This window comes from Camelus bactrianus, chromosome 33 (assembly GCF_048773025.1).
Source record: "Camelus bactrianus isolate YW-2024 breed Bactrian camel chromosome 33, ASM4877302v1, whole genome shotgun sequence".
Classification (NCBI taxonomy): domain Eukaryota; kingdom Metazoa; phylum Chordata; class Mammalia; order Artiodactyla; family Camelidae; genus Camelus; species Camelus bactrianus.
The window spans coordinates 23,192,886-23,211,279 of record NC_133571.1 but is presented as its reverse complement, the minus strand read 5'-3'; the positions used below and the strand labels follow the sequence as shown (position 1 = coordinate 23,211,279).

Sequence of the window (18,394 nt, the reverse complement as noted above, 5' to 3'; positions counted from 1 at the left end):
TCGGAAGAAAAGAGAAACATTTTGCAAAGCGCGCATCCGCGTAGGCGAGGCGTGCCGAGAACCGGGCTGCCCCCCGCACCTTCCCCAGGTTCTCCCAACAACCGGCGTGTCCTTTCTCCGCCTGCCCCGTGTTCGGCTGGGTTTTTAGTTTTCCCATTTTCGTTCTTGGCTCCTCAACAGGCTGGGTGTGCTTCCAGGAGCCTCCCTCCGCAGCTCCATCTGCCAATGCTCTTTGGAGCTCCGGTCCCCCTGCTGGGCGCCTGGCAAGCCCCAGAGGTGAGCGCACAGGGCTGGACCCTGGGGGGTGGGCAGGGCGGCCAGGGCAGCCCTTGCTTCGTGAGAGGCACTGCTCTGCGGAAGGAGGTGACTCTTACACCAAGGATCGAGTTACCCGGCCAGACAGCCACTGACAGCAGACTCCAGATAGAGAGAAAGAAGGACGGGCAGAGGGGGGCTTCCCTGTGCCCCTGTTTATCTTGAAAATGCTCATTTCCCTGAGGTCTGCCTGGGGCTGAGTGCACCGCTGGAGAGAGCCATCTCTTTAAAGGCTGAAGGGCTGGGTAGGCGAGCGACCTGGCAGAAAGGCAGCAGGTGTCATGGGTGCGGCTGTGAAGTAACAGGCGATTGGCACAGACCATCTGTGTCCTGGACAGAGAGACACCAGCTCGATCACAGCACGACCCAGACAGAGCGGACAGGGAGCCAGTGATGTGACCGGGGCGGGGACAAAAGGAGAGGACCCATGGAAGAGGGCAGGGAGGACCAGGAGAAGGTGGTGGTCCCACACATTACGCCTCCACCACTCACGCGAAAGCAGCTGCCGCGCGCCCTCTGTAGGCCAGGCCCCGGCAAGAAGGAGGCAGAAGGTTCCTGCCCACAAGGAAATGACAGTCCAGCTGGGGAAGATGAGCACAGGACCAAATAAAGGAACAGGAAGACCTCAGGTGCAGACGACTGCTCTGGAGAAGGAGGTGTGCTGGTGTCTGAGGCTGCAGGAATTGGTGGGGGTTATTTTTATCTGGGAGGGGATTTCGCAGGAGCTGAGGCCAAAATGATGACCCACCATCCACGGGCAGGTCTGGAGTGGGAGGAGCCCCCACGCTGGGAGCCACGCACGGGGAGGCTCTAGCAAGAGAAAGTCGTCTGTGTTCATGAAACAGAAAGGCCAGGACGTCGACAGCAGAGCAGGTGAAGGATGGGGGGGGTCTGTCACTCAGACTCTATCAGCAACAGCCATGGTCTGAGGCACGTGCCAGGTCCTGGGGTGCAGACTTGAAGAAGGCGTAGTTCCAGGCTCAAAAGGCCATGGAGTAGCTGGAGAGACTAAGGGAGAATCCACCAGCTTGTAAAATGAAGTGCTTCCCATGAAGTGGATGATATGCCCAGCCTCCGCCATCTCGAAGAGGGCCCCACGGGTTTTCTCAGGTGTGGGAACCACGGTGTCTCTGCTGTTCCATGGAACCACCACACTGAAGCCCAACTTCCATCTTAGACATTTCTCAGACCTTCCATTCTCAACTCATTAAAAAAAAAAGGCACCACCACACAGCGGCCAAGCCTGCAGTCTGGGTGCCTGACGTTCACCTCGGATACTCACTCAGCAGATGAGCCCAAGGAAATAATTCACTTCACTGGTTGCTGCCTTACTTGCAGAATCCATGAAAGCACGAAATGCATTCATCAAAGTCACCAAGTGACGCGGTGACACTTAGGGACTGTCTCTAATTAAGACAGCCACAATGCTGGGCATCTCAGGCCCTCCTGCTCTGGTCAAAGGAGCGCAGCTCCGCTCACCGGGACAGAGGGTGCCCTTCTGACCCCAGGCGGACTCCCACCCATCTGTCAATGGGCACATCTGTCTCGGCTGTCGGTGGCCTCTGCGTCCACAGCCTGGCCTTGTGGGTCGGACCCAAGGCTCTGAGAGGAGATCTCAGTATCCTTCAAGGAAAAACTGCTCAGGACACCTTGGTTGGTCGACCACAGTCTTAGACGGGCTGTGTTCAGCGATTGCATCTGCTTGGTAAATGCCTGGGAGCACACAGGATTCACAGCACGGCAGAGCAGGATCCCTGCTTTCAAGAGAGAGCCGCTCCCCAATCCACGCAGAGAAAGAAGACAGAGAGTCAGACGGGGTGCAAGAGGAAACAGGGCGGGTGCCAGCGGGGAGCTGGGAGGCCTCAGAGGGCAGTGGGGCAGGCTTGCCGTGCAGAGTCCGGAGTCAGCATCCCAGCTCTGCCACGTGCCCACGTGCATGAGGCCAGGTAGAACCCCGCTCCGGGCCTCAGCTTCCTTGTCCACGAGATGGAGACAAGCAGGTCTATGTCAGAGAGCGGTCGTGAGGCCTCCCTGTGAGCGAGCGCCCGGTGACTGCAGTACAGCTCCTCTTTTTAGCATTATTGGTACTGCTGCCTCAGGACCTGGTGGCCAAACCTCCTAGCGGTGCAAACTTAATCAAATTATGTAAACTCCCCAAGCCTCAGTTTTCTCATCTATAAAATGGGGGTAATAATGGCACCTATAATCAGAGGGGTTTTACTGGGGTTAAATGTGAATGTTATGGTTAGAGGATGGGTGAGGCCGTGTTCAACACACTCAGAATACCCCTAGGACATGGGGAGTGCCCAATAAACTTTGGTTCTTCTTCTAATGATGGCACATTCTGTTTTATGAGACCTCACCCTTTTAAACAAATCTCCATGCAGACTATTGGCAGGAAGACAGAAAGAGTGGGAGACTGCAAATTGCCCGGAGTTCTATTCAGGCTGTGGACACCACAGCAGGTGGAAGGTTTCCCAGTCCCTCCAGGAGGGTCAGTAGCACCAACTGGAGAAAATAAAACCTTCTAAGAAGTTTCCTTGCACTAGAAGCTGTGGCTGAAGCATTCATTTTGGGGCGAACTGCAAAAGATGCTCAAAAAATGAAACTGGTGAGAACAAAGCAGAATCAAATGAAAATAAAGCAAAAAGTCCTCTGCTGGTTGAGAAGGAAACTACATGCATGAACCTTGTGTCACCCAGGGTGGTGTGGACAGGGTGGCTCTCCAGGCAGAGCAGCATGCTCAGCGCCTGCCTAGCTGTGGTCTGTGTAGCTTGGTCACGTGCTGAACAAAAGAAGAAGGAAGGGAGGGACGAAGGGAGGAAGGGAGAGAGGAAGGCAGGAAAGAAGGAAGGGGAGGAAAGACAAAAGAAAGAGGAGACCCACATACGCACAATAAAAGCAAAAGTAACAGAACCCAGAGCTCTGAGCCACTGGATTTCTGCAGCCTGGAATCAGCTTATGTGCAAATTTAGCAAGTTTGATGCCAACAAAATACATTCTGAAATTCCTACATGCTTCTCTGCACGCAGAATCACAAAGCACAGAGCTGTGCTGGAGTGCTTAAGGGCTCCCCGACCACAAAAGCACACGCCAGCACGGCGGCCCTCCGCACCCCAGGGCGCGCACCAGAGCCTGAGGGCGAAGGCCATCCTGCGGCGGCCTGGGCGCCTCCACCCCAGCACCTGCCGCCCCGCGCGCACCCTAAATCAGGCCCGCGGCCAGCAGGCTGGGGGCAGGCGGACCCCAGATCCTCTAGTTCCGGCCCTGCAGGGCTCCCTCCCCTGGGAGGGTCTTCCTCCTGCATGTCAGGAAGACAAGCAGTCCCAGAGGCTGGCGCTCAGTGTCAGGGGCTGTCCCAGGAGGGTCTTTGTAGGCCCCCTTCCTCCATCTGCAACCAATCAAGACCAGTGCGTCCAGAGCATATGTGAATATCCAAAGAGAACTGAGTGCAGGACAGAGACTGGGGTGGGGCCTCCGAGTGAGTCAGGAAGAGGCCTGGGGCGGGGGGAGACAAAGAAAGAGAAGCCAGCCAGGCCAGGAGGAGGCGAGTTTAAGGAGGAGCTGCTCTGACCCCAGGCCCGGCCCCTGGCTGAGCACCTGCCTCATCAGCCCTCTGTGGACTCCTGCTTCTCATGAGCCTGGGTGCCGCCTTCTGAAGACCACATCCTGCCTGTCCAGACCCCTCACTGTTCCTACAACATGGGAGCCACTGTCTGTCCAGGCCCCTTGGCTATTTCTTTATCTCCACATCTCTTTTGGAGCTGATGGCCTCCCACCTTCTCCTGGAAAGCACCATCCCGTTCAATTCTAAAATGTTCTCCAGGTAAGACTGTCTCCATCTTGTCTCTTGTGGGTTCCTCCTTGCAGTCAAGGGTTAGGGACAAAGGAGACACCCTGAAAACACTAAACATCACTGACCATGTGGCTTTAGAGGTTTGCTTTTGTTTTCCTTCCAAGAACTCTGAAGTCACGGCCTATTTGGAGTTTCCATGAAATCCTTTATAAAGCAGGTACCCAGCTATTTCAGGTGTGAGGCTGTCAGATATTTAACCTTTGCTCAAAACAGTCCCCAAAGGTCTCAGTGGAAGAGGTGGGCGTCCGGAACCCGTAAGTGCCGAGCGCTCCCTGGGGCATGGGGATTACCTCCCCAACGATGAAGGACATGGTGCCTCAGGCCTTGACAGGCTCTGAAATCACACACTTCCTTTGATAGCATCCCGACAAACCAGCTCTGCGGCCCAATGCCCTGGCCTCGACATTTTCTGTCCCGTGGGTATTGCCTTACACGCGCCACCCAAGAACAATCCAGCCTTAGAAGAACAGCCACAAAGGGAAGAGCCGTGGGCATCAGCACGAGCTTCTCTCTCCAAGAATCTTCGGGGGCAAAGGATGGGAAGATCGCCATGCTGCCTTGCAGTCAGCTCAGTGGCCCAGTTTGGAAAATGTTACTTAAGCAGGCTTATCATTCCTCCCATAAACCTTCCTAACTTCTGCCTCACGCTGACTCTCATAAAATTCCAGAGTGTACACGCTCCCATTACAGCCACGGCTCCGCGGTGCCCTCCTGTGAGCGGCACGCTCTCAGATGCTGCAAGTTGAGTTAGCATTTCAGGAGGCAGGGTCAAAAGGGAGACAGACCCTCCTGCCTTACACAACACATGGCCAAGGTTCTCCTCCTCCCCCTCCAGTTCCCGCAAGCCTTAACCCCAGGACCCAGCTCAACACGGAAACCTAGTTTCTGCTCAGTACATGAGTTCTGCACACACTGCTTCCGTGGACGGCACAGGTAACCAGAAACGCTTTTCCAGGGACAAACCAGACTCTTCTCCACGACCTCAATCTCAGTGAGCCATGTTCAGACAGGAGAAAGTGCATCCCTCTGGCCACCAGCTCATGGCATGAGGACAACCCAGGAAAGCCCAGGACAGTCAGACCTGAGACAGAACAGCAGGTCTGCCCCAACAGGGGGGCCAGGCTGACAGCCCCCCTGGTGTGGGCAGGGTGACTGCATTCACAGGAAGCCAGACCCAGCCTTTGGGCTCATTAACTTCAGAGAAGACTGCTCACGCTGGGCCCCAGGCAGGCCCCCAGTCACCACGGATACCAGGTTTGGGCACAGACTGTGCTCAGGCCACCGGACTCGATCCCCGAGGCTCCCTGGCCCAGCCATCCCTCCTGCTTACCAAGTCCTGAGCCAAGGAGGCCGGTTTTGGGGAGACAGCTCATCTCCCGAACCGAACCTCGGAGCGTTTCCCCACGACCACCACTTTCCCAGGGCACCCAGCTCATCTGTGAATGCTGCAGCCCAGCGAGCCAGCAACCCCTCCGCCAGCGGCTCCGGTATACACACCCGCACCCCGGCCCCTCTCCCCCCACGCCCCCAACACAAATCATTGTCAATTCAAAGAAGAATGGCGGCTCCCTACCTGAGGGTGGCGCTCTCCCCCTGCCGGACCGTCACGTTGTCCATAGCTTTGGGGAAGGTGGCATCTCCGCTGCGCACGGGCACTCCTGTGGGTACAAGGAACAGCAGCCTGAGAGACACGACCACGAGGCACTTCCAGGGCAGGAACAGGTACCCACAGACCCCCATCCTCGACAGCCACAACTTCCCAGAACTCCGGCAGCGGCTCGGCACACGCCCCCTGGGCGCGCACAGGAAGTGGGTGGGGTGGGGGAGCGAGCACGGGGACCCAGAGGCGCGGGCAGGAGTAGAGCGCGCAGACTCCTCCAAGTCTCCTATTCCTCCCCAAATCCAGCCTCAGCGCTCCGGCCTCGGAGAAGCAGTCTCCACGGAGGGCATCCAAAGGGGGCTCCCTCGGTGCTGCTTCGGCCAGGGGAGGTGGCCGAGAGAGGGGAAGCGCAAGACAGGTGCCGAGGTGCGGCACGGCTCAGGAGCCCCTTCTTCCCCGTAACAGTTCAGGCATGGCACTTCGGAGAGCAGTGAGCACTTTGGTACCAGAAGGGGACAGGGGGTGGGTGAGATCCGGCTGCGCAGAGGTGGTCTGAATCCCTCAGTTCCAGCAAGGGCAAATCCGACACTTTCTTTGTAAGTTTCGGTGGAAGGATGGCCAGCAGAAGACAGTCTGCAGCAATAGCGGAGCTGGAAAGTGGAGCACGCAGGAGGCGCAGGGGTGAGCCAGGAGGCGAGGCGACGCCGGGCTTCGCGCGATCCGGACCGGGGATGCTGCGGCAGCCGCCTCGGTCAACTTCGTCCGAGCCCAGACGCGCGCTGCAGCCCCCGCGATGCGGCCGGTCTCGGCGGGGCGGTCTCCGCGGCGGCGGCGGCCGAGGCGGGAGCGCACGGCGGCCGCCCCTGGCTCGCTTGCTCTCTCGCTCGCGCGCTGGGGAAGGCGAGGCGCTGCCGGCCCCGGAGCCGCGCGGACGCCACGCTCAGCGGCCGCCCCCGGCCTCCGCGCCGCCGGCCTCCCGGGAGCAGCCCCGACGCGCGCGGGCCCCGACCGCCGGGGTTGTCATGGCAGCGGCTCCATCACTGACCGCCACTCTCCGCGGTGCCGGCGCCGAGCGAGCGGGCGGGCTGCGCGCATCCCGGCGGGCGGCGGGCGCGGGGCGCGGGGCGCGGGCGCCCACCTTAACCCCCGCCGCGCCGCGCCGCGGCCGCGCACGAGCCCAGGCGAGGAGTTTAACCATTTCGCCCCTTGAAGAGCCATCACTCCCAAATTCAGGAGAAAGGCAAAGTTACCACGCAGTCTTAATAAGCCCAAGACATCTTAATAAGGGTCACAAACTAATTAACTAGAAAAGGAAAACCCTGCAGAATGCATGCGTGCACCTTTAAATTTATCAGATTAATTCATTAGCATTTAGAGTAAATTTAAAGTGTTGGGAGGATGTTTTAGAATAATCTCATTTTTATTCAACTGTCAGCACCCCCCCGCCCCAAAAGCTGCATTAAACACCTCTAAATAGAGATCTTCCATATATAAAACAAATGCAAGATCCCAGAAGCCTTTTAGTGTGCGAAACTGGCAAAACCACATCAAAATTTTGGTCAAGTTCCGACACCGACTTAACATTCTTTATTCTTGTTTTGTCGACATTAAAAGATGCTAGCCCTGCAAAGTGCTCACTCAGATGAATGACTGTGAGCCCCTGGCTTTATCGATACTCCCAGGTCTCCTGGGCTTCACTCTTACAGAGCTGATCTCCTCCTAAGAGGTGTGCTTTCCAAATTCTTGAAACCCAGGGAAAAGCTGCACAGGCCTCAGCTCCTGTCACTCCCCCTCTCTGGCTGCTGTGGGTCCCTCTGTGCCTACAGTTGTATGTTTCCTTTGACTTCAGCTCCGATGGGATGCAGTTCCTTCCCTCCTGGGCTAGGCTCCTGAACCAGGGGGGAAGCCCAGAGACGCACAGCCCACCCAGCACGCTGACACCAGCACGCTCTCTTCTCGGGGACTCCAGTCTGAGCTCCCTGCACTGACCCAGATTCTCCCTGGGGAGAGAGAGGAGGCAGCAGTGGCTTTGTTTTCCGCCTAGACTCTCTACCAAATCCAACCAGGAAGCTTTTTTTGGTTTTTAAACAGCTGTTAAATGACAACAACAAAAATGTTCTCCCCAAAAGCCATCCAGCCAACACCAAAGAGCCGAATCATTCTAATGGAATCACCGATACTGTAAGGGTCTAGGTGCCACAGAAGTCCATGCACCTTTCAAGGGGTCGCCCCACTTAGGTGGAGATCACATGCGTCTGAGTGATGACGGCGTTTCAGTCATCACGCCCCCTCCCTGTTTTAACAATTGACCAGAAAGTGATTGGCCATGGAAAGTCAAGCAGCTTACACTGTGGATCTCCTAATCCATCACTGCACCCATTTCCCCCTCGTCTCCTCTGGTGACTTTTCTGATATTAAATTCTCAGGAAAACCCATCTGCTCGTTTTGGCCAGTAGGGACCACTTGATAGATAGCACCAAAAAAGTCAATTGTCAACTTATGGCCACAAAGAATGACTTTACTATCAGGAAAAAAAAAATATGTCTACAGAGAGCAGGAGGCTTTGTTCATCCTTTGGAGAGAAAAGGAGGAGAAGGAGCCTATTTCAGCACGAGTCCTTTCTCACGTGTCTCTGCTTTAGCTTCACTTTGCAATGGGAAACTGTGGATCTCACCAGCTATGACGTTCTGTGATAGCAAACACCGGGCCTGAGATCAGGATCACTAACTTTCAGTCTGCCGAATTTGGGGTTCTCCTTCTGCAGAAGCCAAGGGGTTACCTCTCATCTTCCATCCACCTGTTTTGAACCACCCCTCCCGCTCCCCCCCAACTCCTCTTCGTAAACACAGCCTACCCCTCAAGGGGAAAGAAATGTCAGCAGTGAAGAGGCAAGAGGGTCTCACTCTGGGCTTTGGAGCCATTTCCCTACAGGCTTGAGAATGGAGGGATGGGTCCCTTCGTGATGAATTCTCACCCTGGCTCTTGCCTCTAATTCCCAGGCATGTACAAATACACATTAGTTTTCGCATCTAGGAATGTGGGTAATGACAACAACAGGCCTTCCCCAGGGGCCCACAGACATGATTAACTCTACAGCAAAATACTTAGAAATCCATTTAAGGTGGAAGATGGTTTATTAATACGTTTTGCCTGCCACCACTTCATTACTATAGCCAGGAAGAAAAATAACTCTCCTCGCAGGCTCTGCAAGGTGTTCGGTTCATACCGGTCTGCGTGCGGTTGATCTCAGACAGGCAAACCATCTCTGTCCCCGGCCAGGGAAGGCGGAGTGGCGAGCAACAGCCTCCCAGCCTGGCCGGCAGAAGACCCAGCAGAGAGCAGGTAACGCTCAGGGTGGACAAAGAAAAGCCCCTGGCGACCGCATAGCTGCTCTGTGGGCCCAGGGAATCCAAACTGCATTCAAAAACGGAAGGTGAGAAAGCGGTGAGAGGCCAGGGATGCCCGCACAGGTAACAGGGCAGGATCCGTTTTACTGAAACTTGTTATTGAAGTGGTTTGAATAGAGGAAGATCAAAATCATATGTCAACTCCCTTCTCACTCCCTAATCCCGAAATGTAAACAACACTGAGTGGCTGATCTTACATCCTGCCCCTTGCTTCATAGGAACGGCTGGATTTATTTTATTTTTTCCCAGCATATCTGAGTTCATGAAAACGGCATGGCAGTCAGAGCAATTTCATTATTTGTGTCCTTTATAGAAGCAACTCCCTTTCTACCCCCTGGAAAGCAGACCCCTTACGAGCGCCCACCTCTGCATCCCCCGCCGCCCTCCCGCCGCCTCTCCCTCCTGCATGCACATACACTGCACACACAGATCGGCTTGTCACAGCTTGTCTCCGTGCTGACAGCTGTAACTGCTCCAGGTTATAAAAACATCTACAGGACAATGCCTTTCAAGCTCACGGCGTGCGCACACGTACTCACACAGGCACACACAGGCGCACACACACAGGCACACACAGGCACGCACACACACACAGGCACACACTCAACACACACGCACACACACACAGGCACACACGCACACACACAGGCACACACGTACACACACAGGCACACATGTACACACACACAGGCACACACACTCACACACACACACACCCCCTGTCTGAGCAGAGGAACGCAATCATATGCCCCTTAATAATCCCATGACTGCGAAGGAGGGGGAGCGCAGGAGCGTGCCGGGCAGACCCTGGAGCGCTGGCGGGCAGGTGAGGACGCGGGCCGTCGGAGGCTCTTGGCAGCCGCGGCGTCTCCGCGCTGAAGCAGGCTTGGAAGGGGGGAGACTCGCCGGGAAAGTGAGCTCAGCTGTTGTTTGTGTTTGACTCTGTGTTCCCTGCAGCAAGCGGGGGCCCAGCAAGAGAGCAGTGCACGTTCCACACACACGGACCCAAAGAAGGGCCCTCGCTGAACAAATGCCAGGGCGGCTTCTCCTTCCCTGACAAGGCGACAGGCCCCCTCTCCTGGCGGAGACTCCACATAGGCGCGCGGGCGAGAGGCTGCGACGCGCAGGGCAGTGAGGGCGGCCTGGCACCGCACAGGCGGCGGGAGGGGGAATCGAACAGGCTGCGTCCGTCTGGCTAAGGAGGTGGCTTAGGGAGTAGCAGGGCTGGACTCTGGGAAAATGCGTGCTGCCTTCTCCCCTTAGAGGAATATAGGATCCAAATGCAGCCACTGTCCACTGTCTAGCATGTTAGGGCCCCAGTGGGAAAAGCCAAAGAGCAACCTGGAGACGGGGAAGAAACGTCCGGGAGAGCGAAGCGGCCAGGAACAGGGACAGTGGAGGAGGCGGAGGATGGGGGGGAGTGGCCGGGGTCAGGCTGCCCACGGACTCTGAAAGGCGTGAAGCTCTGTTGGGTACAAAAAGTGGAGAGGTGGTCAGTGGAATCATCGGACAGAAAAGTAAAGCAAAGCAGCACAAATGACCAAAGTCAAAATATCACCAAAGCCAGAGCGGGTGCCCCACAGGGGAACATCGCCAGAGCCAGAGGTCCCCAGGAAGAATCTCTCCTTATCTAGGCTGTGGGTTCTAAGAAGACCCTGGATTCACAGAACCCCAGAGGGATGTGGCCAGAAGGAGCCTGGAAAGGTATTGAACGTAAACCACTCATCTCATAAGCGGGGTTGTGAACCCAGGGGGAGGACTCGTGTATCACAGGACATAAGGGTAACAACTGGCAAGTCAGGACGAGAACTCAGGACGGCTGGCTCTGGCTCCAGTGTCCGCTCTGCTCTCCCTGTCAGGTGAGGGCCCTGCTGAAGGGCTAAGTCGTAGATCTCCTTTGCTGCATCTGTGGCAAATGGGAGAACCACGGAAACACAACCGTTACTGCCCAGTGTGGGTACCTCTGGGCATCTGGTTAGTCAGCGGAACTCAGTGTAGTCAGCAAACCTCAACAAGTAGACTCTGAGCGCCTCCTGCAGGCCAGGAGCTGTGCTGGGAGTCAGAGATACGAAGACGAAAGACATCGCCCTGCCCTCAGTTTGCTCACAGTCTAGGGCTGTTGGGTTGATCAGTGGTTCTCGCTTCATTTCCGTCCACGAAAGTTCAAGCTGTAATGAACTCAGCCCCACGCTCCCTGGAGGCCCCGAGCGCACTCTCTCTGCTGAGAAAAGAGAGCTGGGATGTGTCTCTCCCGTGGGAAGCTGATCCCATGATGCGTGTTCAGATTTCCAGGCACTGACCGTGGTTTCCTGAGCTCCATTTAAAGTGGCACCGGAGGGGGAGGGGGAGGGGGGCTCTCAAGGATTTTTAAATGTAGGGAAGAAATTCATGCTCCTGACAAGGATGTTTTTATTTAGTGCACACGAAGTGCCAGAGATGCACTAGGTGGTGGGTTTATGCTGTGGGCGAGAGAGACAGAAACAAATCAGCGTGCGTCCAGCCCTAGCAGAGGAGACAGACGTTAAGGCAAAAACTTGACCGGATGGTAGACACAAGGGCGGTAAGCATGGGGGGTGGGGGATGGAAGGATGCACATGGTAGAAGTCTCTCATGGAATCTGGGAGACCACAAGACGTTTCCCTGAAGAAATGGCTTTAAACTGGGGCTTAACAGTGAGAAGAGATGAATGGGCAGGCGGCTGGGCGGGAATCTGATTGCAGGCTGAAAAGAATGTTCCACAACCCAAGACCGACCGGAAGGAGCCTGGGCAGACTGCGTTTTATGTTCACAGACTGCGCTCGTGTAAGCCTGGGCTGGGTACGTCTGAAGTGCTCTGCCGACTGAAAACCCCGACTGCTTCCGCGTCCTGTGTTCATGCATTCATTGATTCCTTCAGTGCATATTTATTGATTAAGAATGACCAGGGGCTTTGGAGTCAGACAGGCCCGAAGGGGAGCATCGTCTCCTCCATCACCAGCCGTGCGACCCTGTGGGGTGACCTCGCCTGTGAGCTGGTGGTGAGAACGGTATGGACCAGAGCGGGCTGGTGCGGGGCTGCAGGGAGAGCCCGGATGGACAGCCTTCAGCACAGGGCCTGCTCCTCCGCAGGGGCCCAGCACGGGGCCTGGAGGGGAGGCTGGTGCGTGGGCCTCCCTCCTCCAGAGGGTCCGGGCCTGGTATCCACTCTGGGAACCCGGGAGCAGCCCGAGGGCACCAGCCCTGTGCACAGCCCAAGGGTGTCGTCCCGGGGACGGGGCAGACACTTCCCGCTGAGATGTGGGCGGAAAGGGGAGTAGCTTAGCCTTCAAACCAGGGCAGGAAGAGGGGACCCTCTGGTTCCCACCCCAGTGTCTTGAAAAACGCACAGATACAACCAGCCTGCACTTGAGAAGGAGGACGGGGCTTCCTGGGAACGCGGATCTGCCCTGCTCCCACGTGGACCCGGCAAGGGGAAGCGGCCTGAGAGCAAGACGGGCTGCCCCGCCCAGGCTAAGTAGTACCTGTGTCCTTTTCATGGGGCTTTGGCCCCTCTTGGCTCCCGTGGGCTCCTGTGGGCCAAAGCCCCCTGCCCCGGGTCGGGTCCAGACTGACACCAGACACTGGACACTGATCCGCAGAGCCTGCCTCACCTCCCAGGGCCTGCGTGGGACAGCCCACGGCCGCGCTGCAGGATTAGCCGGTGGCCTCGGGCACGGGAGCAGGGCTACCGGCACACGCCCGCCCGCCCGCACAGACACACCCGTTCTGATGTCTGCAGGACGCAGCCCCACCAGACTCTCTCTTGGCTTCTCACCTAGAAGGAGCCCTTTGAACGGTCATCTCACTCGCCCCCAAATTTGGGGCTTAAACCCCGAAGCTCCCATCGGAGGGCCTAGCCTTCCGTCTCCCCCGCATGCCTTTCTCCCTAATCACCCGCCATTCACTCACGTCTCACTTGAACCTTTGTTTCCTGCATTTTCTGCATTTTCTCCTCAGCCAGAAGCGGCAGCAGCAGAGGTGAATTTCAAAGAGATAACGATTTGCTCAGTACACTCCATTTGTACGCATGGGTTCGACGGTACTTTTGATTGGAGGTGGCATTTTGTAAATATTTTGTGAACCAGAGAATCTGGATCCAAGTCTTAATTCAGGCCATCATTGTGCCTCCTTAAATAAGTCGCTTGCTCGTTTTGATTTCTTAGCTTCTTTCTTTTCAAGAGAACCAACCTCTCCACAATACGTGGGTCTTTGGGAAAATCCAGTGCCTGACGCATCCAAATGGGCCAATGCACTTTTGAGAGTTAGAAGCACTATTCGAGAGCAAGATGATAGCCTGGGGGAGGGCTGGGGACCAGGGCGCTGCATTTGGCCCCCAGTCGGTCACTTACTGGCTCCCTGGCGTTGCCTGGGTCACTTCTGCTTCCCTTCTAAGTGAGGCATGTGAGTCAAGTGACCTCCATGTCCCCTTCCAACTCCCACAGCGTGCGGTCTGCACGCTTCTCAACACTCTTCTTTGCTCATGAGTTCCTCCTGTCGAGAAATCTCGCTCCTCCTCCCAGCCGTCCACCGTCCTCATCCACCAAGGTGTCCACATCAAAACTCAGAAAACTGCGGTACAAAGTAATTAACGAGCTGCCCTGGATCTAAGGCAGGCGATGGAAGCGCCAAGGTGATTAAAAGTCTTCCGGTAAAGGGTTTCTTTAAGGAAAAGAAAATTCCACAATGCAACCAGCAGTGTTAATCTTCAATAAATAGGCTGTTAATATTTAACTGGCATTTATTTAAACTTACAGTAACTGTCCTATTAAATCTAAATTAATGGCCCGTCTGGGAATCTTCCCCTAACGCCTAGCTGGGACACGGCAGTCTGGATCATCGCCTGCGCCAGGCTTCTGGCCATAAAGAGCGTATTTAAGCCATCCTTTTAAGACTAGACTGTTAGAATATCATGGTTGGAAGGGCTTTCGAGGTCAACGGGACTAGCAAGTTTTATACCCTGTGTCTTTGGACTTTCTGGGGTCTCTTCATCCCAGCTCTTCAGTAAGGGCTTTATTTATCGTGTGTTCCAGACATCTCTCTCTCCAGCCTCTTCTTTTTTATTTTGAATTTCTCTCTCTCTTTCTTTCCTTTTTGGTACTTTTTTTTTTCTTAGACTCATTCTGGGTTTGCTTTTTGTTTTTGTTTCTTTTCTTTTTTTTTTTTTTTTTTTTTGGTGAGTCTCTCCTGAGTTTCTTAGGATAAGCCGTTTAGGATACGTAGCAAATTCTGTGTGTGTGTGTACGTATATGTAGATATAGACAGCTGCAGATATAATTCTGTGTGTCACAAAGAACATTTTGTAATGGCAGCTGTATATAAAAGACTAAGCTGTGAATTCATCCCTGAGTCATGCTGCTTTAGAAGGGGCAGTGAGAGTGTAACTGGGTAAAACTGAGCTTTGCCACCCCTGAAATCAATCAATATTTTTTATTATAAATGTAGCTCCAGCTGAACCTCTGGGATGTTATTTTGCTATGATTTTTAACACGTTGACGACATTTCTACAGCACACACACACATGCTCATTGGTTTCATGAAATCAGTTTACTAGTGAAACGTACACATTGAAGGTAAACAGCTAATCTGATGGGTTAGTGTTCACGCCGAGGTAACTTTCCTCAAGAAGTGGGAAGTGGTGGAGACTGAAATAACTCACCCTGAGGTTTCTAAAGGTGTAGGTCCCTGAGCTAGACTTGTGAGTGTTCACTGCCTGCCTTGCAGGGCCTGGAGAGGGGTGGGGGGTGGGTACGCGATGGACTTGGGCAGGAGGAGCAGCGGGCAGAGATGGGGCGGGCGGGCAGATGGGAAGGCACCCCACCTATTTTTAAGAGGACCAGACCTCCCCTCAGCTGTCTGCTTGCAGAAGGCTTCCCGTCTGCACCGCCTGCGGGGCCCACACTTCCCCGTGTTTCTGACTGATCTCACACGCCAGCTACCCCACTTGCTTTTCTCTCCTTTACTTCAATCACCGTCAAGTTAGACTAAAGACACTACACAAATCCGTGCCATGTCTTCAGTCAGAAAACAAATCCTCCTCCGTATTCAAAGTGTCTCTATTCTTTGTTTTATTGAATCTTAGAAATTGAGGAAATAATTGAACACGTTTCTGCAGGCTTCTGCACTCCCCGGCTTGCGTCTGTCTGTCTTTTTGGCATCGCCTTTGGCAGCTCAGGATGTTTCCCACAAAGCCCCCGAGGCTGCAGGTAGGACGTCCCATCCCTGCCAACCCGGGAGCCGACGTGGCAGTGAGTTCCCTGAACCTTGTCTACACTTTGTTCATCCAGGTTAGCGGAGAGCCACAAGCATCTTGGGAGTGGCCTGGGACAGTGAACTTGGGTGAGGACCAGGTAGCTCTGAACCGGGGGAGGGAGAGCAGGGACAACGTTGTGCGCGAACGTGTGACTAAGGGGCGACGCAGGAAAATGACCCACCGAAGCTTTCACAGCGGTGTCCACCAGGGGTCAGGACCAAAGATGCTTGAAAAGGAAATGGGTAATGAGGAGACAAACATTTTTTCCCCCCAAAGTAGAGAATTAGCTTCAAGCTAAAACACAAATCAAGGAGAGACTGGCATGTTTCTATACGGAGAAGCATTAGTACCAGATTCCCCAGGGGAGAGTTGCTGGGATAAACCAAATGTAATATTTCTGTCAATGATCTGTCAAAGGGAATTCATAAAGAACGCTCCCAAGTTTGCAGAAGACATTAAGGCCCCTTGAGTAATTAAATCTTCCGTTGACATGGAGGAGCTGCAAATAACCCACAGAGCTACATGAGCGTGCAGAGGAGCGGGCGCGTGCAGAGGAGAACATTTGAGGAAAGACCATGCAAAGCGTGCTATTTGACGCTGGAGGCTGGGCGATGGGGCAGGAGGGCCGAGGAGGAGTGGACCAGGTGTGGATGTCAGGCTTCATGGCTCTGACTTTCAGCCTAAGCCCCACAAGTTGCCAGCTTGCCCTTGGGTGATTTCCTTGCCCCTCAGAGCCCCAGTTTTCTCCTGTATTAAATAGGAGTATCGCCTGCCCCATACATTTGCTGTGCAGGCTAAATGAGATGGCACATAAAGTACCCAGTGATGGGCCTCGTGTGTGGTACAGACTCCACACAGGCCGCCAGCATCTATTTTTTTTTTTAACAACCCAGGAAAACAACGTTGGAAACAGTCATGACCGCTGGCCCCCAAGCCGCGGTCCTTACGATACCCTCGGGACGATGATAGTACAGATTGTTGTCGGCAGGTCTCAGGACTTTGTGCCAAAAATAAATGCTGGGCCTAATATTTGATGAAAGCTATTTGAAGAATATTGGAAAAATAGAAACCAAGAAATGTTTCCTTTACTCAAGATGACTGTGTATCAATTCTTCAAATGTTACTCATAATAGTTGTCACGGCAGCTCAGGAAGAGTCAGGAACTTCACGTGCCCAGTTCTGAGTCACGACTCATGGCTCCAGTCACCACCGGCCCCTCCCGCCCGGTTCCGGCCAGTCTTCCCCCCTCTGAGTTCTCCATCCACAGCCTGACGCATGCGGCCCCCTCCCTCGGCCTCAGCCCCTCACCCTGGCCTGGCCGCGGCGCCGTCTCGTTCTCTTCTTTGGATCACGAGACCCCCTTCCAGGGATGTCCTCCCTCTGTTCTTGCTGGATCTGTTTCAAACTCCACAGTGAAATAAGGTTTTCCTGAAAATCTGAGCCATGTCACTCCTCTCCTGACTCAGTCTTTACTGGCTCCACGCGGCAATTTGAATAGAGTCCCAGACCCTTTAAGTGCTTTCTGAGGCTCTGTCCGTTCCTCCTGTCCCCTCTTCCTTTATTGAGCCACACCACTTTTGACTTTATGATGATTTTAATCCCTCAAGGTTCCTCTTTCTCAACGCAGGGCCTTTGCATATGCTGCGATTCTGTCAAGAATAGTGTCCCATCGTTTTCAGGCTCAGGTCTAACCATCCTTTGAAGTTCTGACTTCCTCGTAAAGACCATGACTTCCCTGTTCAGCCTGGGGGAATGCCCACTGCGTTGGAATGTCTGACATGAATAATACTTGTGAGAGTTTAAATTCTGTCTCTTCTATTCCTGCAGCCTCGCACAATGCCATATCATACGTTTTTGATAAATATTTGTTGAATTTAAGTGAATAGTACAGCTGGGGAAAATTCAAAAATTAAAAATTATTTTCCGGCAGGCTGGGGACTTCCAAACGAAGGACCGTTAGGAAGATGAAGACATTTGGTATTCATGACATGGAAGGATAAGATCTACACACACTTAATGACCAAGTGCTGGCTGGAAATCAAAAGAATGCCAAGAAATTGAAAGATGGCAGTTTAAGGATGAAAACAAGCACGTCCGTATAAAAGGTTAGACAGGCCAAAATAATAGCTAAATAGGATAAATGGAGATGTGGATAAATTAATGGGTGGTGGATCTGTACTGGTTTATTAGGTTAGGGGTGTCTGATGTATATCTCTAACCTTTGAAGTATGATTTCCATGCAAAATTACCACTGTCCTAGACAGGTAAGGAGGGCGTCTGAACTGACATGACCTGCTGTGACCTCCCTAATGTCAGGTTCCCATCTACGCAGTAATCCTATTGTCCGCATCACTGGGGATGATGGAATTACACGTAGCCTACCCCGCACACCTTACACACGCCCACGCCAGAACATTTGTGTGCACTGGGTAAGGACATTTATGAAATGCTGCAAGAACACGGATGGGTGTGTAATTCGTGTGAACCCCGAGCAGGGCCAAAGCCCCCGTCAGGCAGAGTTAGTCTGACTGCCTCTGTCCATCCTCCGCTCCCTCGCCCATTCCTTCCGTGTCTGAGTCCTCACTGCCTCTCGTAACAATGGCTGTGACCCCAGTCCACCCCGCGGCCAGTACCTCCCGACGTGTTTGGGGCGCTTCCCTCACCTCTCTGGACTCCCTCCTTCCGAAGGCTCAGCTCCTAATAAGAGCGGGATGACTCCATGTGCCTTTCCACCCCTGGTCCAATGGTCTTTCTTCACCACCTCCTGGCTTCCCGGTGTCAGCCCACCTTTGAAGGCAGGATGGGGAGCCATCCATTTTCCATGCAATGCTTTGCTTTTTCACTCTTGTGGAGGAGAGCTGTGACATAGTCCAACACAATAGAAACTACACAGACCTGTGTTCAGAGCTTATGCTCCGTACCATTTGCCTCTCCAGACGGAGTCTAAC

The 18,394-nt window shown here is 54.2% G+C and overlaps 1 protein-coding gene across 3 annotated transcripts in view; it reads right to left on the bottom strand.

The window, feature by feature from the left end:
* The window catches only part of NTM (neurotrimin), an 826,130-nt gene that overhangs the window by 353,495 nt on the left and 454,241 nt on the right, over positions 1–18,394 (bottom strand). For all 3 annotated transcript variants that reach the window (XM_074356875.1, XM_074356873.1, XM_074356874.1), the window contains one exon: positions 5,745–5,829. In XM_074356875.1, coding sequence (XP_074212976.1) covers positions 5,745–5,829 — 85 coding nt within the window. The remainder of the gene's footprint in view (positions 1–5,744; positions 5,830–18,394) is intronic.